Source organism: Larimichthys crocea, chromosome XIII, assembly GCF_000972845.2.
Source record: "Larimichthys crocea isolate SSNF chromosome XIII, L_crocea_2.0, whole genome shotgun sequence".
Classification (NCBI taxonomy): Eukaryota; Metazoa; Chordata; class Actinopteri; family Sciaenidae; genus Larimichthys; species Larimichthys crocea.
In genome coordinates, this window is record NC_040023.1 from 39,558,913 (window position 1) to 39,581,189 (window position 22,277).

At 39.4% G+C, this 22,277-nt stretch overlaps 2 protein-coding genes across 6 annotated transcripts; both read left to right on the plus strand.

The window, feature by feature from the left end:
* Nucleotides 1-2,703: 2,703 nt before the first annotated feature.
* LOC104922580 (uncharacterized) lies at nt 2,704-10,616 on the plus strand. Of its 4 annotated transcripts, none has more exons than XM_010735442.3 (13): nt 2,704-2,877; nt 5,344-5,434; nt 5,519-5,596; nt 5,692-5,834; nt 5,928-6,050; nt 6,140-6,197; nt 6,371-6,506; nt 6,592-6,722; nt 7,337-7,473; nt 7,553-7,669; nt 7,807-7,864; nt 8,345-8,410; nt 8,505-10,616. In XM_010735442.3, the coding sequence occupies exons 2-13, from the start codon at nt 5,410-5,412 to the stop codon at nt 9,635-9,637; spliced, it is 2,205 nt and encodes a 734-aa protein (XP_010733744.2). In that variant the 5' UTR covers nt 2,704-2,877; nt 5,344-5,409; the 3' UTR covers nt 9,638-10,616. The 4 variants fall into 4 exon arrangements, with proteins under 4 accessions (XP_010733744.2, XP_010733745.2, XP_019119888.1 ...); XM_010735443.3 differs by having other exon boundaries at nt 5,388-5,434; XM_019264343.2 differs by having other exon boundaries at nt 5,344-5,596.
* A 1,205-nt stretch (nt 10,617-11,821) lies between these two features.
* On the plus strand, nt 11,822-20,540 carry LOC104922579 (regulation of nuclear pre-mRNA domain-containing protein 1A). Of its 2 annotated transcripts, none has more exons than XM_010735441.3 (7): nt 11,822-12,273; nt 15,100-15,229; nt 15,434-15,540; nt 16,350-16,444; nt 16,612-16,738; nt 17,646-17,821; nt 19,490-20,540. In XM_010735441.3, the coding sequence occupies exons 1-7, from the start codon at nt 12,123-12,125 to the stop codon at nt 19,586-19,588; spliced, it is 885 nt and encodes a 294-aa protein (XP_010733743.1). In that variant the 5' UTR covers nt 11,822-12,122; the 3' UTR covers nt 19,589-20,540. The 2 variants fall into 2 exon arrangements, with proteins under 2 accessions (XP_010733743.1, XP_027143206.1); XM_027287405.1 differs by lacking the exon at nt 19,490-20,540 and adding an exon at nt 18,236-18,304.
* The last annotated feature ends 1,737 nt before the right edge of the window (nt 20,541-22,277 follow it).

The window sequence follows — 22,277 nt, forward strand, 5'->3', positions numbered from 1 at the left end:
AGACCAATTTTTAAATATGCAACATTCTGTGTGTTGTGGAGAAAACTCTTAAAAAACTTGATGAAAGAAAGACACGGAGACAGCTGCTTGTGAATCTGAACTCCTTAACAAACAAACAAACTTACAAACTTCACTTCTTTTTATAACCATTCTCACTGTCCACCGTATCATAACTGTAGTGGAAAAATTCTTTGTAACCTTTAGTTTACAATTATATTTCTGTGTTTAGCTTTGTATTAACTTCTACTTAGGAGACTGCCTCCTGATGGTTTGATATATGTTTGTGTTGGCATTTCTCTCTGTCCCGGAGATGTTGGTACCAGACACAGTGTAGAAGGGGGAGTAAAGCAGATATTTACGAGGGTAACCCCCCGATGCAATTAGAGTTTCTCTTTTTATGGTCTCAGAGGAAAGAGAGAGGGAGAAATGTCTACAAAAGGAGCAGTTCAATGTATTAGCAGGAGAGAGAACTTTGCGACTGTTGTACTCGTACTGTTGTCTCTCTGTGGTATATTTTTGAGTCTGCTTTATTTGAACTTATAGGAATTCGCAGAGTAAACAGATGTCTTAAGTAAAATTGGAGAAAGCTTTTAGCACCATAGAATTGAGCGATTGGCTGTCATCTTAATATCAACTATTTTCTGTATGCCTCCCCATTTAAGGTATACATGGCAAGATTGCTGTAAGCCCTTGAGATGACAAGATCCAGGCTTGCACCCCTGGTCATCATTACCAAATACGGAAGAATGTATGGTGAAACGTTCATAACATTAATATGTAATCGCTTCATTTGCATATTAGTATATAGCAGGGCAACGCCTTAACACAGGGGGAGGATCGGGGCTGCAATCTTTAATCTGACCTCAATGATTCTCTTCATGCACTCAGAGTATGTAATGGCTTATAATAAAAAAAGGAGCATTCCTTAAGAAAGAAGCCTCGAGTTCTGTTTATTCTTTTTCACTCAAACAAGCACGAAGAGAGTCGTCAATACACGACATCTCCTTGGCCAAGAATAAAGTTCTCATTTAATACTGATCGTGTTCTCAGTCTTTATCGAATTTCCGTGACATAACCAAACCACCAAATATGGACTCAAACATCCTGAACTTTGTTATTGTAGGCAATCTGTTATCAGTCCAATAATCCTCTTTACTGCCACTATTAAGCAAACCATTGAGGTGTCTGCACATAGATGCATAGTCACATACTAATGTTAATACTATTATATACATATGGTTTACATCAAGATACTTGTTTTGGTCACTAGCTGTTATCTTGATCCATTCTTAACTCTGAGGTTATTTGGATAAGGCATGCCAAAGAGCTACTATCTTGACGCCACTGTCAGATGTGTTGATGTTTAAGATGTGATGTAGGTTGAGGAGGTCTTATATGGTTTCTTTTAACTGGATAGATAAGAGGTCAGGTCAAAAGTTAGGGCCCATAGGTGGGGTATCCTGGTAAAGGAATTTCTCTTATCTAACTGTCCCTCTGACTCGAGTTATTTTGATTGCATGTCTTGGGGGCACTTGTTACGATACTGAACTTATTGTAATAAATTTGTTATACAACTAAGACAGTGTCAGCTGAGTTTTTCTTCAAACATCTTCAACTGCATCATCACTGAATATAGGACACCATCAGCAATAAGCTTGACTGGTAATGAATCTTCCGACAAAGTAACTCTTTTCAAAAAACTTTACTTGAAAAGCAAAAAACAAAGTTACAAGATTCAATCTTGACCGAACCATCAAGAAACTGTGTTGCTCCTTAGGCTGCTTAATCATATCTGACGTCTAAGTGGCTGTGACATCACCAACAATCAACTTAAAGGAGCATTTCAACATTTTACAGCTAAACTGTTAAACACTCTTAACACTGTTGTTACGGCTCTTACAGTTATGATCATGTAGTCAGTGTTCTAAATATCCCCAAATGTTTTAAGAAAAGTTCCCAGAAATGTGTGTGTCTTTTATGAGTGTGTTGCATGATCTGGTCAAGAGACCTGGCAAAACAAGTCAGTACTGGCGATGAATGTTATCTGGCGGAACAGGCAATTTAATCTGGCGGTCATCCCAGAATACGATATTGTCGATGCCAAGACCTCTCCAAAAAGGGGTTTCCTGGATGTGCTATGAGTATGTGTTTACCTATCTGTGTGATTGTGTATCCATGTGTGTCCCTATACAGTTCAATGTGTGTGCTTCTGTTATATTATGTGTAAAAGTATATATGTATTACTCAGAACACGACATATCCCTCCTCAGGGGATTACAGATTCCACTACCAGTACAACACCAACAACAATGCAAGTAAGGGAAAACTCACCCTTGCTTGCATATGCATGTATATACTTAACTAATATTTATAATTATGAGTGAGTATATGAACTTTAATCAACACAGTTCTAAGTAAGTAATCAGAATGTGTCAGATCTTAGGGGCCCAGGTTTTTTTTTTACTTATTTTTTTTTACTTATGAAGTTCACAACACATATACAGAGACAAACACAAATCTGCAAACTGCAGCCATAAATCCAGAGAAACAAGCAAAAAAATTAAACATCTTCCTATTGTACAGATCCGTCTTATACACAGAGAACATTGGGAGCACTGGACGGATGGATAGATAGTAACAAACATTGAATGCTGAGTGAACTCTTATTTTGAAAGTCAAAACTGTTTTCCTCATTCAATCACTCACATGAGAGTTGGTAAGGAGCAGTGAGGCGCAGCCGCTCTCACTTCTTCATGCCTCCACAGGACGACGAGCAGTGGATGCGTTGCTCAACTTTATTGTTCGGTTACTTAACGCGGAACTTTCTGTCGGATCGGTTGCGCACCTGTGCAGGGGGTGGACACTAACGCTCGCACGGTAAGTTAATGTAATGTTACAGGAGGGAGTCGGTGTGTTTGTTGCTGTTTCGACGGCACGTCGAGCTGAAGGGTTGACGGTTCACACTTACGTCAGCTATCAACTAATCACAGTTTTCAATCTGTACGTAAACCGTCAGCTTGGGGTGTTTCGGTTTAACGAGCGACCCTGTTAACTGGCGCCCGTTAGCTGTGCTTGTCGCATTTGGGACAGCTGTTAAAAAACAGGACACAGTCTTTATTTATTTGATTTATTTTCAATTAGCATTACAATGTGAAGTAAACACCCTCGTCTGACTCGTGTCTTGTTTGACAGCTACGTGTTGTCTTCCTGTTTTCAGCAGCCGTCTTAACTGTGACAACCACGGAGCCATTAACCGGTTGACGGTCACAGGTTAACAGGGTCGCTCGTTAAACCGAAACACCCAAAACAACTTTTTCTATTTCCTCCAGACCTCACCTGGTAGTTTAGGTGCCAGTAACTTAAGGAAAACTTGATTCACGGTTCTGCTTTTTGCACTTCTTACTCTTGTGAAAGCCTAGTTTAGGTGAAGTCTTAACACTGTCTGAAACCCACTGCCAAATTTGTGAAACCTTTTTATTTTATTGAAGGACATGGAGTTCAACACAAGTAGGATTAAACATTTACATGAAACTAAACCTATTGAAAACAAAACCAAGCTCACAAGATCAATAAAAAGTCATCTGTGGTGACAAAATGTATCCATTATCTGTTATTTATTATCTCACATCCCACAGCTGTGACCTGTTAGGGTCAGCCAAAAATTTAGACAGCAAACTGTGTCTAATATAAATGACTGCTATTTAAATGATTTTCTTCAAAAGGTTTATCCGTCTTTATAATTGTCAGGGTTGACACTATTATCATTAATAAATAGACAGACTCAAGGAACTCAAATCACTTTGCAAGGGGGAACCAAACAGCTGTCAGACAACAGCAGTCTTCCAACTTCTCAGTTCTCCGTATGCATCTTTATTTGCATTCATATCATTTGGGGTGTCATCATTTTTCATTGGTTGATTGTATATTCATGGTACATACGTCATGGTACATTTTGTTACTATGTGCAAAAGCAGTTAGTTACATATGGCAGTTGGGGACAATTAAGCATCTTAAGGTCTTCCTTAAGGTGACGGGGTGCAGTTGCTCCATAACCGTACAAGATGTGAAACCAGAACTTCCTCCGGTGGAAGTTTCCATAGGGGGTACATGGTGTAATCAAAAGTTCAAAAAGCATTCTAAAAGGCAGTAAGGTTAAAAGTCAACATAGCAATAGAAGCATAGTGCAATTTACTGCTTCATGATTACAAAATGATAATACTGATATATATACAATAATTCCATCAATAATGATACATTTCTACGAGGAGTATTTGTTGATCACCTCCTGGTTAAAATAAGGGTCAGACTTCTGAGAAATAACTTCCAGGTTGGTGTAATTGTGGTTTTCTAGAGCTGATGATTTAATGAAAAGAAGAGACGAGACCCAGATCTGAAACATCAGGGCACGAGAACAACTCTGTTTTGAAACAGAACAGAACACTGAGGAATGCTGTAAACACTTAGCCGACTAAAGTATAAAATAACTCTTTAATTCTCAAACTATGTTTGCCACTACATCAACAAAAAAGACAATATTGGAATAACTGTATTTGTTTGTTTTTCTGCCACTGGAGTTTGCTCCACATCATTAAATGATAAATGAAATTGTTTAACACAATGTATAAACCAGTTAAGCAAGATGGATAAATAGATGGATGGATGGATGTTCAACTACTTAAACTCTCAGGTCTGACCAAAACTACAGCCTCCCCCACTGCATAGAAGAAAGACACAGGATCTGCTTCTATCCCTGTGAAAGAATGTGTAGGAGTCGCCATCCTTGAGATAGAAAGCAACACTGCCCTTGATAGAAGTGTTTTGTCTTTCTATATGCACACAACATTGGCTGTGGGCACAGACATAAAGGTTTGACACCACAAATGATAACAATGGAAGCGAATAATAGCAATTTATTAGTGTTATGCGTGTTGCAAACTTGCAGGAACATTTTGAGATGTGACCTTGTTGAATAACTGTGTGGACCTTGAAGATGTGCTCTGTCCCCAACATCACATGTGCAAACGGAGACGCCGTGTGTTAGAATGGATATTAAAGTGCATTGAACTTCAGATCCTGGACTCATCTCTTCATTATATCATCAGTTCCAGAAAACAATCATTACACCGTGTCTGCTTAAGATAAGGTGTACTATACTTTTTTTGGTATGTCTGTCACGATCACGATCTTGATCTTGATCCTTCGAGTGATAGAACTCTGTCCCTATCTAGCTGAATAGTATGATGTGACTGTTTGGTAGCTTGTATTGGTTAAATTGTATACTCATTATAATCTTTTATCATTGTATTAAAACAAGTTTTTGAATACTTTTCATCTCTCACTCAGGAATCTTTTCCTAAATTCCTCAACATTCATCACTGTTACTGCAGGTGGTGATTGTCCAACTGCAGCATGCAGCCGGCTGAGGCACAAAAAGGTACGTCTTTCACTCTGTGCACGTGGGCACGCTTTCACCATTTTTCTGTAATTACGTTTGTGTGTATGCATTCTGTGTTTGTAGGAGCTTCTACGAGAAGCCGTCTGTTTGATTCTCTGAAGGTGTATTTGAACAACAAGACCAGACTACAACCCATTATTGGTTTGTAGCAACAAATAGCCTGTTTTGGTTACGTGATATCAGTGTTGCATGTGTCTGTGTGAATTGTATAAATAATTTTCTCTGTGTACATTCAGGCTTGGGCAGCATTATAGAATGTGTGAAGGCGGGTACACACAACAGGGAAGCTTTGTACCTGTGCGAGGTGTGTGTGTGTCGACTTAGTAATGCTGACATACGGAACCACATTATGGGAAGTCTCCACAGATACAACTACATTGTAAGTAGTACTGTAGAAGAAGCAATGATAGCACATTTGCCTGCTGCCATAGAGTGTAGTTCATTATCAGGTGGTGTGTGTTTTACTTGACAGAGAGCCTTGCACCCTTACTTAGTGTCTGAATGGAAAGAGGACTCTGACCTTTCTAAGCTGGCATGGCCACTGATGGAGAAAGCCAAGATACTTGAGGGAAAAGAGGGACCGGGAGATGTCAAGGTATGTTATTTTGACTGTCTTTATCTTTGTCTGTGGTTACAAACAGTGACATTTTGACTACTCATACCTATTTGGGCCTTAATATTAAGTCCTTAGAGCTTGAAGGAGCTATATACCAGAAGATGGCTGCATGCAGTGAGACTGACGGTCAGTGACTATTCGCTTGTTTAAAATAGTGGCTCCCAACCTCTGTTGTGTCCACCCCTTCAGTCCCACCATTGGTCCTCTCATTTCCTGTGTCTGTCTGTCACTTCATTGCGAGACATACCCCTCCTCATTATTTTTACTCCTTATGGGTCTCTTTCTCTCTAACACTATAGCAGCAACTCTGATAAGTATCTTAAGAGATGGACAGATTGAACTTGACAACCATTCAGGAACTACATCTGTGCAGCTGGAGGAGTATCCTGTCCAATCGCAGAGAATCGTATTGCTTGCTCAGAACCAACAGAGAAGGTCTAAGAAATTCCTTTAAGGTCTCAGTAGAGACAAATAAGCCTCCATTTCTGATACCTGTGATAACTGTGGCTCTTTGTGTCAGGTCAGAAAGATGGTTAAACAAGACGTCTACGTCACTGTCGGACAGTCCTGAGACATCACTTGAAGAGTCTGCGCTGTCAGAGAACAGGCACAGTTTTCTTGATAGCTACAAAGGAACCACGCCTCTTATTGGTGAGCAAATATGACAAATAGCAACAAGAGGTGGTAGAATTACAGAAAATATCAAACGTATGTCAACATAATTGTAGGACAAGCCATTTCTGCTTCTACTGATTGTTGCAAAAAAAAATACTACATCCACCACTACCAACGATAAATGCTGGACATCAGTAATTCTTTCTGGATTTTCTTGTGATAATTATACTGACGAGCACTACTGCATGCACTGTGGATATAGATTATTTAAAGGAATACTTGAACATTTTGAACATTATTTACTGGCTTTTTTTATGAGAGGATGAATACCACCCTCATGTGGCTGGAGTCTGCAGCTCTTTAGCTTCTTAAGAGTCTCCACCTGGAAACAACTCCTGGCCAGAGACTAGTACGGGACGCGACTCCCAAAAAACAGCGAATGTTTGAAACATTTTTACACTTCACAATTTTTGTATGGATTAAGCAAAGATATACATGTTATTTAGTGAGCATTAGAGATGGTGGTATCAGTTTCCAGCTATGTTAACAAGCTGCTACATACACCTACTGTACAGTTGTGAGTTGTATTGCTTATCTAGCTCTTGGCAGGAAAGCACTATTAAACCATTGCTTATATGTGTTTGCAACAGGTCTTTTCCGTGTGGTTGAGTGTATAAGTGAAGATGGCCACACATACGGTTTCTTATGTCACTGCTGCCGCATCAGATCCAAAAAAAGGGACATCATTGATCACTTAACCAGCTCTTCACATCTTGTGAACTACTTGGTCAGTTTGTTGTGATTAAAATGAATACACAGACATACTAGGTTTAAAGTTTACATTAACTGAAAACATCTGTGTGTAGATGGAAACTCATCCTGAGCAGGTGAAGGTAATGATGGCAGATATTAATAACAACTATCAGCTTCTCCAATCATTGGCCAAGAAGGTAGAACAAGTGGAGGGCAGAGGACAGCCGAAGGTATCTTTTTTTTTTTTTTTCTTTTATGCACATATTATCCTGCTATATGCTAGGTGTAAAATGACTCATGTTTGTCAGAAAGGTTCTTGACTTCACTCATCTGTCCATCAAAATGTTCAAACATCTCACATTTCCAGGTGGTAAACATACCAGAATCACTCTGTATCCTACTGGCCGGCAAAAGTTACCATTGGTGTAAGTACGGATACATTCCCATCCATTTTCTTGTTTCTTGTCATAAACCCTTCTCCTCTTTTGTGTCAAATCTCTTCTCCTGAGGACTGATTTGTGATGTAAGTATAACTCTCTGTGTGATTCTTCACGCTATCACAGTTTCATTTCACAAAGCAGTAGTGTAATACTTATAAATAAATGCAGTAACCACAGCATCTGTTCTCCACAATGGAGCAGAAGTAGGAAACCATTTTACAGCCACCTTTTTAAAGTATAAGAAGTAAATACATTGGGATTTAGAAGGAAGTTACTTTGCTGTAAAGTTGGAAATTTTAACAGTGGGGCTAACGAAGGTTGACTCCACATTGGTTTCACATCACAGCTACGGAGGTTGCTGCTTGATTCAAACATGTTTTTTCAAACTAACTTAGATATTCTCTTTCACTCAGTGTATTTTTTTTTCTTTGTATACCGCCTGTTTTGTTTTTCTTCTTTTTCTAGGTATAAAAATGCTTTCTAATGGATGGTCACATACTAACATCCAAAAGAGACAAACAGCTGTCAAAGGTGTGTGTCTTTTTTCTTTTTTCTTGCAGTAATTCAATATATATATATATATATTTATAATTCTCTGTTCTCAATTTTACACTTTTTCTTCAAGGACCAAGTGTGAACACGACTGCTAAACAAGGCCACATACCACAGAGTGCTGTAGTGCTGTCAGAAACGGCAAAAAGGAATACAACAATGAGGAAGAAGAGGAAAGTGCGTAATACTGTGTTCCAGGTAAGCCTGCCTATTTCCAAAGGTTCAGTGCTGCTGAAGAGGACGTCTTTCAGCCGCCAAGTGTCTTTGGCATGCTCCCCTCTGTCCGACGCTGATCTCTCGCCAGAGTCTCTGTGGACTGAGGACTGTGAGTTGGACTGTGACACAGGATCATTTGCAGTCACCCATGCAGAACAAACCTCACAACTTCACCTATATAATGGAGATGGAGGTCTTGGACAATACATGGGACCAGAAAAAGACTTGTCAGTCAGTCATTATCAAGCGGTGGAAGGTTATTACAGTGACAATGAGTACAACCAGTTCAACCAGTCTGAATACGTAACTCCATGGTTTCATGGAGAAAGGAATTACAACAGAGAGTGCGATTCTCAAGAAAGATTGAATAAGAGGTTTGAGGAAGAAGGACAGTGGCAAGGTGAAGGCCCACAGACACAAAATGAGTGGCTGTCACCTGCTGGGTCTCACCCTTGGCATTGGTCATCTTGTAACGCTTCCTACAGGCCTGAGGTGGGTTACCCTGAGCAGTGGTACTATTCAACTTCACAGAGTCAAGTTGGCACAGGATTTAATGTGTCAGGAGAAAAGAGACAGAAGGAGATGAGCTCAGAAGCTGTTCAATATTCCCACCAACAACATCCTCAAGATCAGTACATGTCACGAGATTACGCAAGTCTGACAGGCAGTATGGGTCAGTCTGGGGAATTGGCTCCTCATTTAGATGCTACTAGGATCAACACGCATCCTCACGTAGGAGATCCCTTTGCTCACAGTGGCAACATTGCACCACAATCTAGAGTTCAGCTTTCTGAGACTGAATATAGAGACTGGCAAGAATACATGAACTTCACCACTGGCCATGTCCAGACGGCTCAACAAAATGATGTGATGCAACCTACGGCCCATCAAGCCATCCAAGTAGTCTACGGGGTGATGTCTAACACCAACGACAATACTGGATCTACAGAAAACCCTGACCAGTACTTTCCCTCTGTATTTTGGAGATGATGCTGATCCAAATTTCAGAGCTGCCAACTCTTATCTACTCCTAATTCTGCATATGATATACATTGCCACATCTCGCTGAGATCACACCTCTCCTCAAGGGACTGGTGTCCCCATTGAATATTTGGTTTCTGCCATAGATGGGAGTCCTCTAATGGATAGATGTTTTTCCTGTAGTGATACAACCTTCATAGCCACTGGGATAAGTAGTCAGCTTTGCCCCTTTTGACTTTCAGTTCCTGCATGATTTCACATGACATCTCTCTCTTTTTTTTCTTTCTTTTTCTTTCTTTTTTTTACACAAACCTAAAAACAGATTTTGGACCATTAAACTGAAATGAACCTAGACATGCACTTGGACATGTAACAGGTGTAAGTGAGCTGTGATCATCTGGTTACATAAAAACAAAAGCTAGTGATGACTCCAGCTCTTTTGCTGATTTGCTTTTTTTTGCATCACTTAAGGTGGTATAGCTTCATGGACTATGAGATAAAATGATTGATTTATTTGTTCTTTGGAGTTCAAGTGTTCGTTCAGTTTCTGAGCATTGGGTTTTGGTTCATGTGGAAGGTGGCATTATAAGGGTCTTTCAGTTCAGGTCACTTGCTGTCAGGGATGCAAAGTACATTTACTCAAATACTTTGAGTACAAGTACAATTTTCAAGTGCTTGTACTCAAATAAATTAAATTCTGCTTCTTTACACTTAACTACAGGGAAATGTTATACTTTTTTAAAAACATGCTACTGCTACTTTGATTTTTACTTACAAAACATGTGATAATCTTACTAAATGTGATGCAGTGTTATTGATGAAAGCCACACATACCCTCACAGCTGTTTTCAGTTATGTTGCTGATTAGATTTACTCAGGTTGGAGGTGTGCAAAGCTCTGAAGGGATTAATGTGAGATCATCATGTACTTATATGTATTATGAAGTTATAAACTGCCCCAGAATAAAGACAACTGGTGAGCCCTTGAAGTGTGTGTGTACAAAAGATTGTTATTTTTATCCATAATTTAACACTGAAAAGTCTTTTTGCATAGTGAGTACTTTAACTTCTGATACTGGAAGGACGTTTTGGTGGTAATACTTATGCGCTTGTCCTCAAGTAGACTACTGGTATTTTTACACTGATTTGTTGTTACCTTTACATAAAGGTCCAGTGCATAACATTTAAAGGGACCTATTACCAGAAATGGAATATAATATTCAGAACTAGGTTTTCATTAGTGTATAATCACCTGATAATAAGATTTCATGTTTATTTTACCTCAGAATAAGCCTTTTATATCTACAGAGGGAGTGGGTCCTCTTCCACAGAGTCCGCCATACACTGGACCTTTTAAGTAAAGAATAAGTACTGCTTCCATCATTGCTTACTGTGATGCGTTTGAGTCAGTCTCCAAGCACCTATTCATCCGTATACACAACCATTAACCAAACATGGCACCAGCATCAATAGACCATGAACAATATATTAAAAAAAAAAACATGAACCCACTAAAAGCATCACTCGGCAGGGACATACTAGGTCGCTGTAAACAAGTTTTGGGACAGGATTTATGTGACGTTACCCTTTGAAAATGTCAATCTCTGATATATATTAATGTATTTTGCATATTGATGTAACCAACTGGTGTAACAATGCCCAATCCTGTTGTACACAATAACTCAGAATCACTTTAGTGGCCATGTGTGTGTACAAAGGACGAGGACTCTGGATCACTTTGCTCTCAGTTGTACATACAGATATAGAATCAATATATAATTGATATAGACATACATAAACATAAAAAATATATGGTATAAGAACTAGTAGTGGTGATAGTGCAGTGGTACAGAGTGCAAATAATGATGGAATAAATATAGTTTCTACAACTGGTTGTGTTATGTACATGAGGTAGGTGGATATGACAGTATATATACATATATGTACATGATAGACAGTTTTTTTTTATTTAACCCTGGGAGGTTGAATCATTGCTGTTGTGTCCAACAAACACATTGACTACATTAGTATGTTCTTATTGCATAGCATTAGAGGGGAAATTAAAGCTCTAAGTTATACAGGCTCTTGATTTTAAATGTTTCCTATTCATAGATGAGAGGGGAGCACAAACGTGCACAGTGCTTAGTCATGAAGAGCTGCCAGGTGAAAATGAAATGTGTGAATTCCTGCTGTCGTGAACGCATCATTGGTGCCGTCACGGAACGTGCAGGCTGCAGCCTTGCTTTGCCCCCAAACTAAATCCTGCAAGGCGGCCGCCCTTTAACACCACAGAGAGGACGGCGGTTATTATTTAGCATAAACAAGCATTCTTCACGTGGGAGAGGCAGCGTAAGACATTTACTTTGGATGGCTGCAATTCCTGTAGTGACGGGCTAACTTGCGCTGGACGACAACATCTGGGAGAAACGTTCAAGCTGCCTCTCCCAGTGTCTCTCGTACTCTCTCCCCCTCTCTCTCTCTCTAATCTCGTCAAGATGTCAGCTTTCTCGGAGGCGGCTTTAGAAAAGAAACTATCCGAGCTTAGTAACTCGCAGCAAAGTGTGCAGACGCTGTCGCTGTGGCTCATTCATCACAGAAAACACTCGAGGACCATTGTCAATGTTTGGTTCAACGAACTGAAAAAAGGTAAGGTTGACACGAGCTAGCTAGTCCCTCGTAATAAAGAGCAAATAACACGAAGTGTGCAGGGTCACAGACACGTGTAGACTCTGGTTACATGAGCTGGTTACTTCTGGTTGTTGTGGACTCAAACTATCCTCGCTGACGCTGAAGTTGTTAGACAGCTGTCGGTTGTTGTTAGCATAGTAACTGCTAATGCTAGCCAACTTTCTAGCAGTGGCAGTGTGGACTCTTCATTATGAGCTAACAGCAACGCATTGTCTTATTTAACATAACATGTGAAGCCTTGTTAAGACTAATAACGCTATTCTGTCTCTGTGAATTAACACTGGGGTTTCTCAGTTTGTAGCTACATCCGTGCTAACCTTAGTAAACAAGGCATTAGTCTCAATAGTCAGCCCTGACACAGGCCGTCGTGCTGTTATTCACGCTGCTGCTGAATTAATAACTGTAATGTGTAAGTGGCTGCTTGTAATGTAGAGCCTTTTAAACATCTCTCATCTCTGTTTTTATCGCAAACGCCACTGTCATAAACCCAGTTTCCTCTACTTATGACAAAGTTAGCAGTTAGCTGGTGAACATGCAGCAAATTAAGAGCAAGATAGTTCCCTCGTGTGTTGGTGGAGACCAAAACAGAGCACACACAGGAAGCCACGACTCCAAATAAATACTAATGTTGTGAGATGTGTAAAGATACAATTGTTGGTTCAGCATGTTTGCCATGATATATTTTTTTTATAAGGTGATAACATATTATGTTGTTTACAGATGTTCTACTGCCCCCAAGTGGCCAAGAAATCAATCAATGCAGCTTTAAAGCAGCTATAATCGATATATTTATAAAACGACAGTGTGAAAACTGCATCACCTCTTTCTTGGTTTTTAACTGAGCTTTATACTGAGTTTTAGCATATTGTTCAGCTGTCTGGCCTGTGATTCACTGTGGTCAAATGCAGGCGTCGCTCAGCAAAAAAAACCAAAAACACTTTACTTTTACTTTCTTGAAAAAGAAGAAGATTACTTTTATTGATCCCTCAATGGGGGGAAAATGGCAGACAGACACAGTTAGCAGCTAGATGGTGAGCGTGGTGGAGAATTTATCAATCAAAGAGTCCTATACTTCCTTCTGAAGTTTGCGTGGACTATAAACAGCTGAAAGAAGAATGAATGATAACGTTGCTCTGGACAGTAAATGCTGGATGGGAAAGGGGCAAATGTTTGTAGCCAATATCGGCATATAAACATAAAGGTGATGTGTTCACATGTGTTATAACACCGTTATTACAGGTTTTAAATCACCTGACATCAACATTTTTCTCCCGATAGATTGTTTATTACTAAAATAGATGGATCACATGGGATAGTGGACAGTCCTGGATCAGGATTATCAGTGACTCAAATCTGATCAGTTGGCCAATGCTACTCAGTCTAGTTAGATATTTGAGCTACTCCTGTTCAATGCTGCTGGGATGAGAGTTAGTAAGGCCAAAAGTGGTTTCTCAACCACATTTTATGGCACAAACGTGCTCAACTTGAATTAATATTTCCTTTAATAAAGTACAACATACACTAATGTGTCAGTCAGTGTAATACTTTAATGTTAAGCCAGCATATATCATCAGAAAGAATAATGTAAAAGTCATTATGTTTATATGTGACTGATATTTATTTACTGATACTTTGACACAGTGTTCAAATATTATACATATGATAATTTTGCTTTCTTACTACGTACTATTTTGTCTTTTTTCCTCTCTCGACAGACAGACATTATATAATAAACACATTGTGTTCATAATTTATGTTAATGTTAATGTTAATTGGATATTCAGTGTATAATTTCCCGATCGCTCATTGCCACTGTGTGTTTGTGATTTCTAAAACATCACATGTCACACTGTCTTTCACTGTATAAAAAGAGTACTGAATGTGTTGAACATTGCTGTGTGACTTAAATTCAAAAGATTTGTTATATATATATATATAATTTGTATTAAGGTGCAATTCAAAGAGTTTTAAATGGAATGTGCCGAACTCTAACCTGACGTATATTACTATAAAACGGTATAACAGTAAAATACTAGGTTATATTTTATTGAATTTATTTAGTAGACACAGTATGTAACTGTACTGTATAAGTACATAATTGAACAGTTGTGACTCATTTTTGTAATTATCTGCATGTGGTTTGGACGTCTGGTTGTCAAGCAGTTGTAGCTAATACTGGAGCACCTTTCCTTAGAGGACTAATCAACAACCTAATGCTATCTCAAGTGGATGTCGTATTTTAGGAGCGTGTCTGAGGACTGAAAGGAGTGTGCAGGGGGGGATAGAGATGGCACATTTCTCTAGAGATGTGTGCTTCTCTCAGTGTTGTCTGTAACTTATCCAGTAATAAAGACATATGTACCAATATGAAGTATATGTTGGTGGGGGGGAAAAATGCATAACAAGCTGTGTGATTAGAGTGAGTAAAGTAAAAATGAGTTGTGAAATGAAATACTTAAATGTCTAAACCTTTTTTAATGTAGCTGTAGTGAAGAATAGAAAAGAGTGGCTGAATGTTACTGGGTAGATTTTGTTCTTAGTTGTGAGCTCTTGTGCTGCGTTTGACACAATAGTCTGGCCCAGTGGGAAAAACACGAGCTTGTACTTGTACTTTTCAGGTTTAGTAGGTTAATTGATACATCATTAGACATTAGCCATTAAAATGTGTTATGCCTGTTGTGCAGTGAAACCCACCACTGTGTTGCTCAGCTTAAAGTTCAGTTTTGTAACTCCATAACCAAACATCTCACTGTACGTATATTTTGTACATCTGAACACACACAGCTCAGACATCGCGCAAGTTGACCTTCCTTTACTTGGCCAATGACGTCATTCAGAACAGCAAGAAGAAAGGACCCGAATTCACCCAGGACTTTGCACCGGTCATCGTTGATGCATTCAAACATGTATACAGGTCAGGCTTTATATTACAAATCATTAGTAAGTTAGTAAGTGTCTACATTTCTGTAAATACATTTTTAAGTTATCCCTTTTTAGGTCTGGGTAAAGTGTTTATTTATTGTTTGTCTTTTAATACACTGATATCTTGACATCAGCTGAATTTCACCAAGCTGTTTAAAGCATATGTGCCTGTTGTGTCTTGTGTTTTCCTCTCCAGAGACGGCGAGGACGGCTGTAAGAAACAGTTGGGTCGAGTTTTGTCCATCTGGCAGGAGAGAGCTGTGTACGAGAACAACCTGCTGGATCAGCTCTCACAAGTCCTATGTGAGTTCACAAAACGCTGACCTGCACCTGCAACTTAGTTGCTCTCAACAATCGGCGAATATGACTGTTTGGGGTTGTCAAAATTATCGAAAGTTTTTAGAAACAGATCAACAATCAGAACAATGCCATTCATGACTGATTAACTAGCGGACAAGAAGATTCATTATTATGTGTGTGTGTGTGTGGTGTGTGTGTGTGTGTGTGTGTAAAAGAGAAGGAAAACAAGTCGAGCAGATTAAAGTAGTTTATCAGTAAACACTCACTGCTGTGAAACAATCAGGAAATAGCTTTTTATTTTGCTGATTAACCGTCTTTTTCTATGTGGGCGCACTCTCACTACCATTCACTGCCTAAGTCGCTCAACCAAAGCTTCTCTCTACTTCTCTTCTAACCCTCTCAAACCAAAGGACACAAACCAAAAGAGTCTCCATTGGTTTTGTCCGATGACTATTTAGCAGCTTAAATTGCGAGTCAGACACATATTTAGAAGGGTACATGAAATAAACAATGTTTAGAGAGTTTAGTCCATGAAATCCACCTGAATAGCTTCAGTTTCAGTGACATTTAAGCCTGACTATGCAATTTGCCCGATCTGAGCCTCCAAAAGTTGGATCCAGCTCAACTTCTCTGCCGCAGGTCGCTTCACTTACATATAGACATATCCCATAGCTGATCAGCTTCATGACAGAACAGTGAGCGATGCTGCAAAGTTGTGGTGTAGGTTATTAAATAAATAAATGTGCACCATGTCTACAGCTGCAAAACAGTATTTCTGTGTGTGACATTTTGTCTTTTCTTTCAAATCCCAGATGGAGAAAAAAAGGCTAAGAAGAGGTCATACGAGGAGATCCAACCAGATGATGAGGACTTTGCTTCCCAGAGCTCCCCAGCCGAGCCCCCACAGGTATCTAGAAACACAGGGCGGTAATGAAATGGTGCTCCTAATCAGATAGCTCATTCTTATGTTAACTTCTCATTTACCATACCCTTTTCCTTCACCTCTCTGCTACCTTTGCTACTCTCACCTCCCTCCCCTCACCTTCCCTTCTTATCATCCTCTCTGTACCTCAGACAGCAGAATTAATCCGAGCTCTGCAGGAGCTGGAAAATGCAGCCTCTGGCGACTCAGTGCTGCGTCAGCGTATCTCGTCCCTTCCTGCTGAGGTGCAAGACACGTCACTGCTACACAGGATCACAGGTAGGAGGCAGACCACAGCACACTGCTGTATAACTGTACGTATAAATGCAGGTCTTTTCCGCAGCTCATTAGCACATGTGTTTATTGTCTTCATTCACCATGTTGACACAGCTCACATTTTCCTCTGACATCACGCTCAAGGTGGGAAGCTCAAATGTCGTACTGCTGTGTCAGAGGAAAATGGCCGCCGTGTAAATATTGTGAATGAGGAGAAGGGTGAGCTATTAATTTTGAAGAAAACTTGACTATTAATAACAAAGACCAGGGTTCACATCTATATGGTGGTAAATCCCTGGCCTATGTGAGTGTCAGGAGAATTTAAACAATATAAGTAAAGTATAAGTAAGCAGTCATTTCTCACATTTACACGCCCAACCAGATGCACCTTAATCCTGCAGGACAGACAAACAAAACAAATATACTTAGAATAAATAAAATAAGTAAATCCTAAAATAAGTATTTGTTTTTTGCTAACATTAGTGTGATAACAATAGTTTTGTGAAAAGATACTCCAAACACACACATGCATATACACATACGTACATTAGAGTTGACCGCTCAGTGGATGATTTTACTAGATATCCAAAGATTGTTCACTGAACCTTAAAACTGAAATCAAATTAATTTTAGTAATCTAACCATTTTGACATACTTTACATTAAAAGGCAACATATTCACTTCAACAAACGGAAGTGCCCTTGAGCAGGACACCGAGACTACCAAGATAAAAAGGTCTGAAATGTCTCCATCCACTATAGGAAACGATGTTTGGTTTACTAGTGATTACACTGTAGCTATGTACATTGTGCCATTATTTATGGATAAGTGAGTGACCTACAGTTGAACCGTCTGTCCTGGTTATGTTTAAGCGTTGTGCCCTGCTTTCTGTCTGCTTTCTGTGCTTTAGATAAAGAATCAGGGGAGCGGCTTTCCAGGCTGGTGGAGGAGGCCTGCATGCTGCTAGCAGACTACAGTGGCCGCTTGGCGGCAGAGATTGACGACAGGAGGCAGCTCACACGCACACTAACGGTCTTCCTGCAAAGCCAGAAGGACGGCCTCGTCCAGAACGAGCAGAAACTTGAAGTGCGTAAATCACTTTTTCTTTCCTTTACATTACTGAGTGTTTATCTGCGTCTGCCTGACGTGTGTCATCATTATTGATTCTCTGTGTTCATTTGTCTGTGTAGCTGTGTGCTAACACTTCTTGTCTGTCAACCCTTTAAAGTAACATTTCTTTTCATGTATTTCAGCATGTTGCACACTTCTGCAGAGTGCCTGTTTTGTTGCTGACTCAGACTCTAGATTTTCAGACCGTAGATTGTCAGGCCTGCTGGCGTAACAGAGAAAAGTTTCCCCTTGTAATGGGGAAAGGTAGTACTCTTATTCTTTGTCACTCAACTCAGTTCAGTCTTAACTCAGTGTGTACATTTCTTCCCACAAGGTAAGTATCGACTAAAATACTTCTTGAAAAACTAACTGTCCAGTCTTTATCCACAGGACAACAAGAGGATGAGGTTTTCCATATTTGTATCTTCACCCAGTCTTTTGTAATAAAAAAAAAAAATGAAAATAAAAAATAAAACTGATTTTGTGAGTGCTTTTATTTTACTGCAACTTACTGCTCCTGGTGGTACATGCATTTTACAAAGTTTCTATTTACAAGGGTGGTCCACAATGACAGTAGTACATTTTTTTCAATAGTACTGACGTTCTACACTCTACATGCTACACACTCACATTTAAATGAAGCTCAGTCCAGTAGAAGCTGTAGAGGAAAGCTCATGTTACTACAGATCAAACCAAAAGCAGCAGTCTTAGTATAGAGCAGATTATTTTGCAAGTTAATACTCATTCATGTAAATCTTAGTATTGATGACAGGATGTGATTAGAAGCCTCTGAAACCCTGTGACGTGAGCAAATGTGTTCTTGTTGCACAACGCATTGCATCAAATGTTTGCATCAAACATAGATTAAGCACATGAGTGCAGCAAAGATTTAACATCTGAGTTACAGTTCATGTTCCTCTACCTTTTAAGAAGTCAAACTCAGTGCATACACATGAATTATATTAAACTCTTTGCTAGCAGGCCTATCTGTCACAGAGTTATTTCTGTGAACATTTCATATATTCTAATGGGATGCTAGGCTATAATTTTTAAAACTTCCCTGAAGTTGTGTTGGCTTATCTTTACTACAAAGAGCAAATTAACCCAAATAATTGAACCCTCTTTGCTTAGTATAGCCTTAAAATTGATTAGAGGTACAAAGCAATGTTTATTTTGGTGATATTTTAGTAAAAGTAAACAAGTTAGTGTAGCAAGTTAATCATGAACCTTAGGCAAAAGATACATTTAGTGCTTTGAGAGTACAGCAGTAAATGTACTGCAAGCTTGACAGGCAAAAAAAAAAAAGAAATTGCATTTAACATGCTCACACAACATTTCATATACGTGGTGTGGTGTTTTCAGATGAGACATTTGATGGAAGTATGTGGCCAGAAATACAAATATTAACCCTAACCCTAAAACCACATTCTGTAACAATACAAAGTCATGTTAGTGACATAACCATATTTACATTTGTTGCCTTTATTTCTATTTACATGATGTCAGTCACTGACTTAGTGACTCATTTACAAGTTGTGTTACCAAAATATTTGTGTTTACACTCAAAGTCACAGTGTCTCTCATTCAGCCTGGAAGATCTTTGAGCTCTGATGGATTTTTTTTTTCTGCTGTGGACTTTTGCAGGAATACAAACGCAAACTGGCGAGGGTGACCCAGGTCAGGAAGGAGCTGCGCTCACGTCTGAACAATCTTCCAGGAGGACTCTACAACTCTTCAAACTGACTCACCTCTGCGTCTGACACGTCTCATCATGACTCCTAAATATTTGATCAGTGACATTGTCATAATCCTCTTGATTTTGGGAGCAGTGTGTCTGTATCCCACCCTGTATGGTGACCCGTGGTTCTCATTTGATCTTCAACAGATTATTTATGCACATGGCTTTTATTAACAGAAACGTCTCATTTTCTTGTCTGTGAGCTCTTCTCATTGTGCTGTGTGTTGTCAGTACATTGTAAATTAAGATTTATAATCGACAAACACAGGCCTCTCCTGCTTTTGCCCTCCTGCCCATCTAACTTTTACAGCTTTAAAGCAGTATGGGTGATGCTGGTGTGATATTTTTGTATTTATAGTGACTTAAGATAATGCACCAGAGTATATCCCCTTAGTGTCATTCATGATAAGTTCCTGTATTTTAGATTGCTGTCATAACTTTATTTTACTGTTTGTAGGTCATTGTTTTCATGCAGTATCTGAAGAGAACTTTAGGAAATCATACTCTGAAGCTGAGTAGTAAGCCATGTCCATGAAGGCAAATCGAAATATGTTATTATCATTTATGTAAGGCCTTTTTTGTGAGAGAAGTGTGGGAATCATTGCTCAGTGTATATTTCCAAGTTTGCATGTAAATATGAGTTATCTGTTGATGATTTGTATCCATGTCAACATCGCTTACGAAACGGTCACTCAGACAAATTACTGAGGTATCTTTGTGCATTGATGCCTTCATAGTCGCTCAGAGCTCCACTGTACTGAAATAATGAGTGAGGTGGGAGTTTGTTGTCTTGTTTACTGTATCACTCCGCTCCATAGATTTACTCCCGAGTCTACTGAATGCTGTGCAGACGCCTCACACAGTTCCCAGTTTCCAAAGCCAGACTTAAGCTGTTTGTTTTTTGTACATATGAAGCGAATTACTTCTTAGAACCAAATAAACAGAAAATGGACAGACCATTATGTCTGCTTTGTGTGTGTGTGTGTGTGTGTGAGAGACATTAACCCTGACCAGCAGGGGGCGCAAATGTCCACCAACAAGCTCCGCGCTTTCCGTCAGGGTACGCTCGTTTTGAATACCCCGACTGTTCCTTTGCGGTAAAGGCCAGTGGCGCCAGCAGAAAAAAAATCTGATGGTGGCTAGTGGGTGGCAAGGCAAATTCTTAGGGTGGCATACCCCCCCCAAATATATATATATATATATATATCTATAGTATTATATATATTATATATCTATCTATATATATATACACACACACTCTATTTATATTTTTTAACATATTTTACTTGTATTTACTTGTATATTTAAGTTATTCAACTATTCATGGCCAGCAACACACAATTTACAGACTACTGTTGTTTCTTGGAAGACCAACCCGCATCAGGGTATGGAGGGCACCTTACTGTATATCACCACTAAATGCCGCCGTTACAATTAGGGCTGCACGATATGGCCTGTAACCAATATCTCGATATTTTTAAGCTATATCGCAATACACGATATATATCTCGATATTTTTGTTGTTGTTGTTTTGTATTGTTTATTTCTAATAAATAATAATGTCATTATTACCTTGATAGCATTGTAATTGCTCAGAATCAATGTAGAACAGTAGATTTACACTTGCTGTATGAGACACACCTCTTTTTATAGCATTTTAACACTTGTCATATTTTTTATGAATTTTTAATATATTTCATAACGTACATATGAGCACTGAAGCAGTGCAGGATCATACTTGGCTTATGAGACACGCTTTTTTAAATCAAATTTTAACCATTCTTCATATTTTATAAATAAACCTTTAATAAATTTAACACCCACGTCTTATTTTGAAAACCGGAAGTGTCCACACGCTGCAGTAAGCTAGCGCTGACTTTCCCAGTTTTCTCAAAGTATTTGACATAAAGTCGCAATAAGTTGAGTAATTGAAAATATTGGAGCAGCTGACGTGACCACGCGAAAACAAGAGACGGCTGGCGTGACCGCAGCTGTTTTTCTTCGGAACCAAGTCGTCCGTCTCCATCTTCAATTAACTCGCTCGGGCTCTTTACTTCTCTCCTCACCTGATACAGAAAGTACGCATGCGCGCAGGGGATTTTTCTGGGTGGGCGGGGCAGTGTGCTGCGTGCTGTGAGCAGCACCAGGAGTGAGTGACACAGGCAAAACTCCGAGAATTAAATGCTGACGGCTTAAAACATTTACGGGACAAGTACTCGATGGTCGCGATATAGTCATTTCATACATCTCACGTAGAACAAGCCGCGATATATCGAGTATATTCGATATATCGCCCACCCCTAGTTACACTAATAAGGCTGCTGCTTGGATGCACCGCATGCTTTCTTCAGCTTCCAAACTGACTTTCGGCAGCTCCGAACATTGCGTCGAAGAGAAGGGAGGGGGAGGGGTTGGCGAGGGGGGATCTGAACGGAGCAATGTTGGATCCACTACTGCATGCAAGATTGGGTGTAGGGACCCCGTTGTACTCTGATACTTATTCTTACTAGTATATATTATTGTTGTTGCTTTTTATGTTAAAAAATATATGTTCAAAACATATCCGAGATCTACAGAAATCCAATGCGCCTCCTTGGGGTGGCTACAGGGTGGCTCAGAGTAATCTGGTGGTGGCTGTAGCCACCCCAAGCCACCATGTGGTGGCGCCCTTGGTAAAGGCACGGTACTAAGACG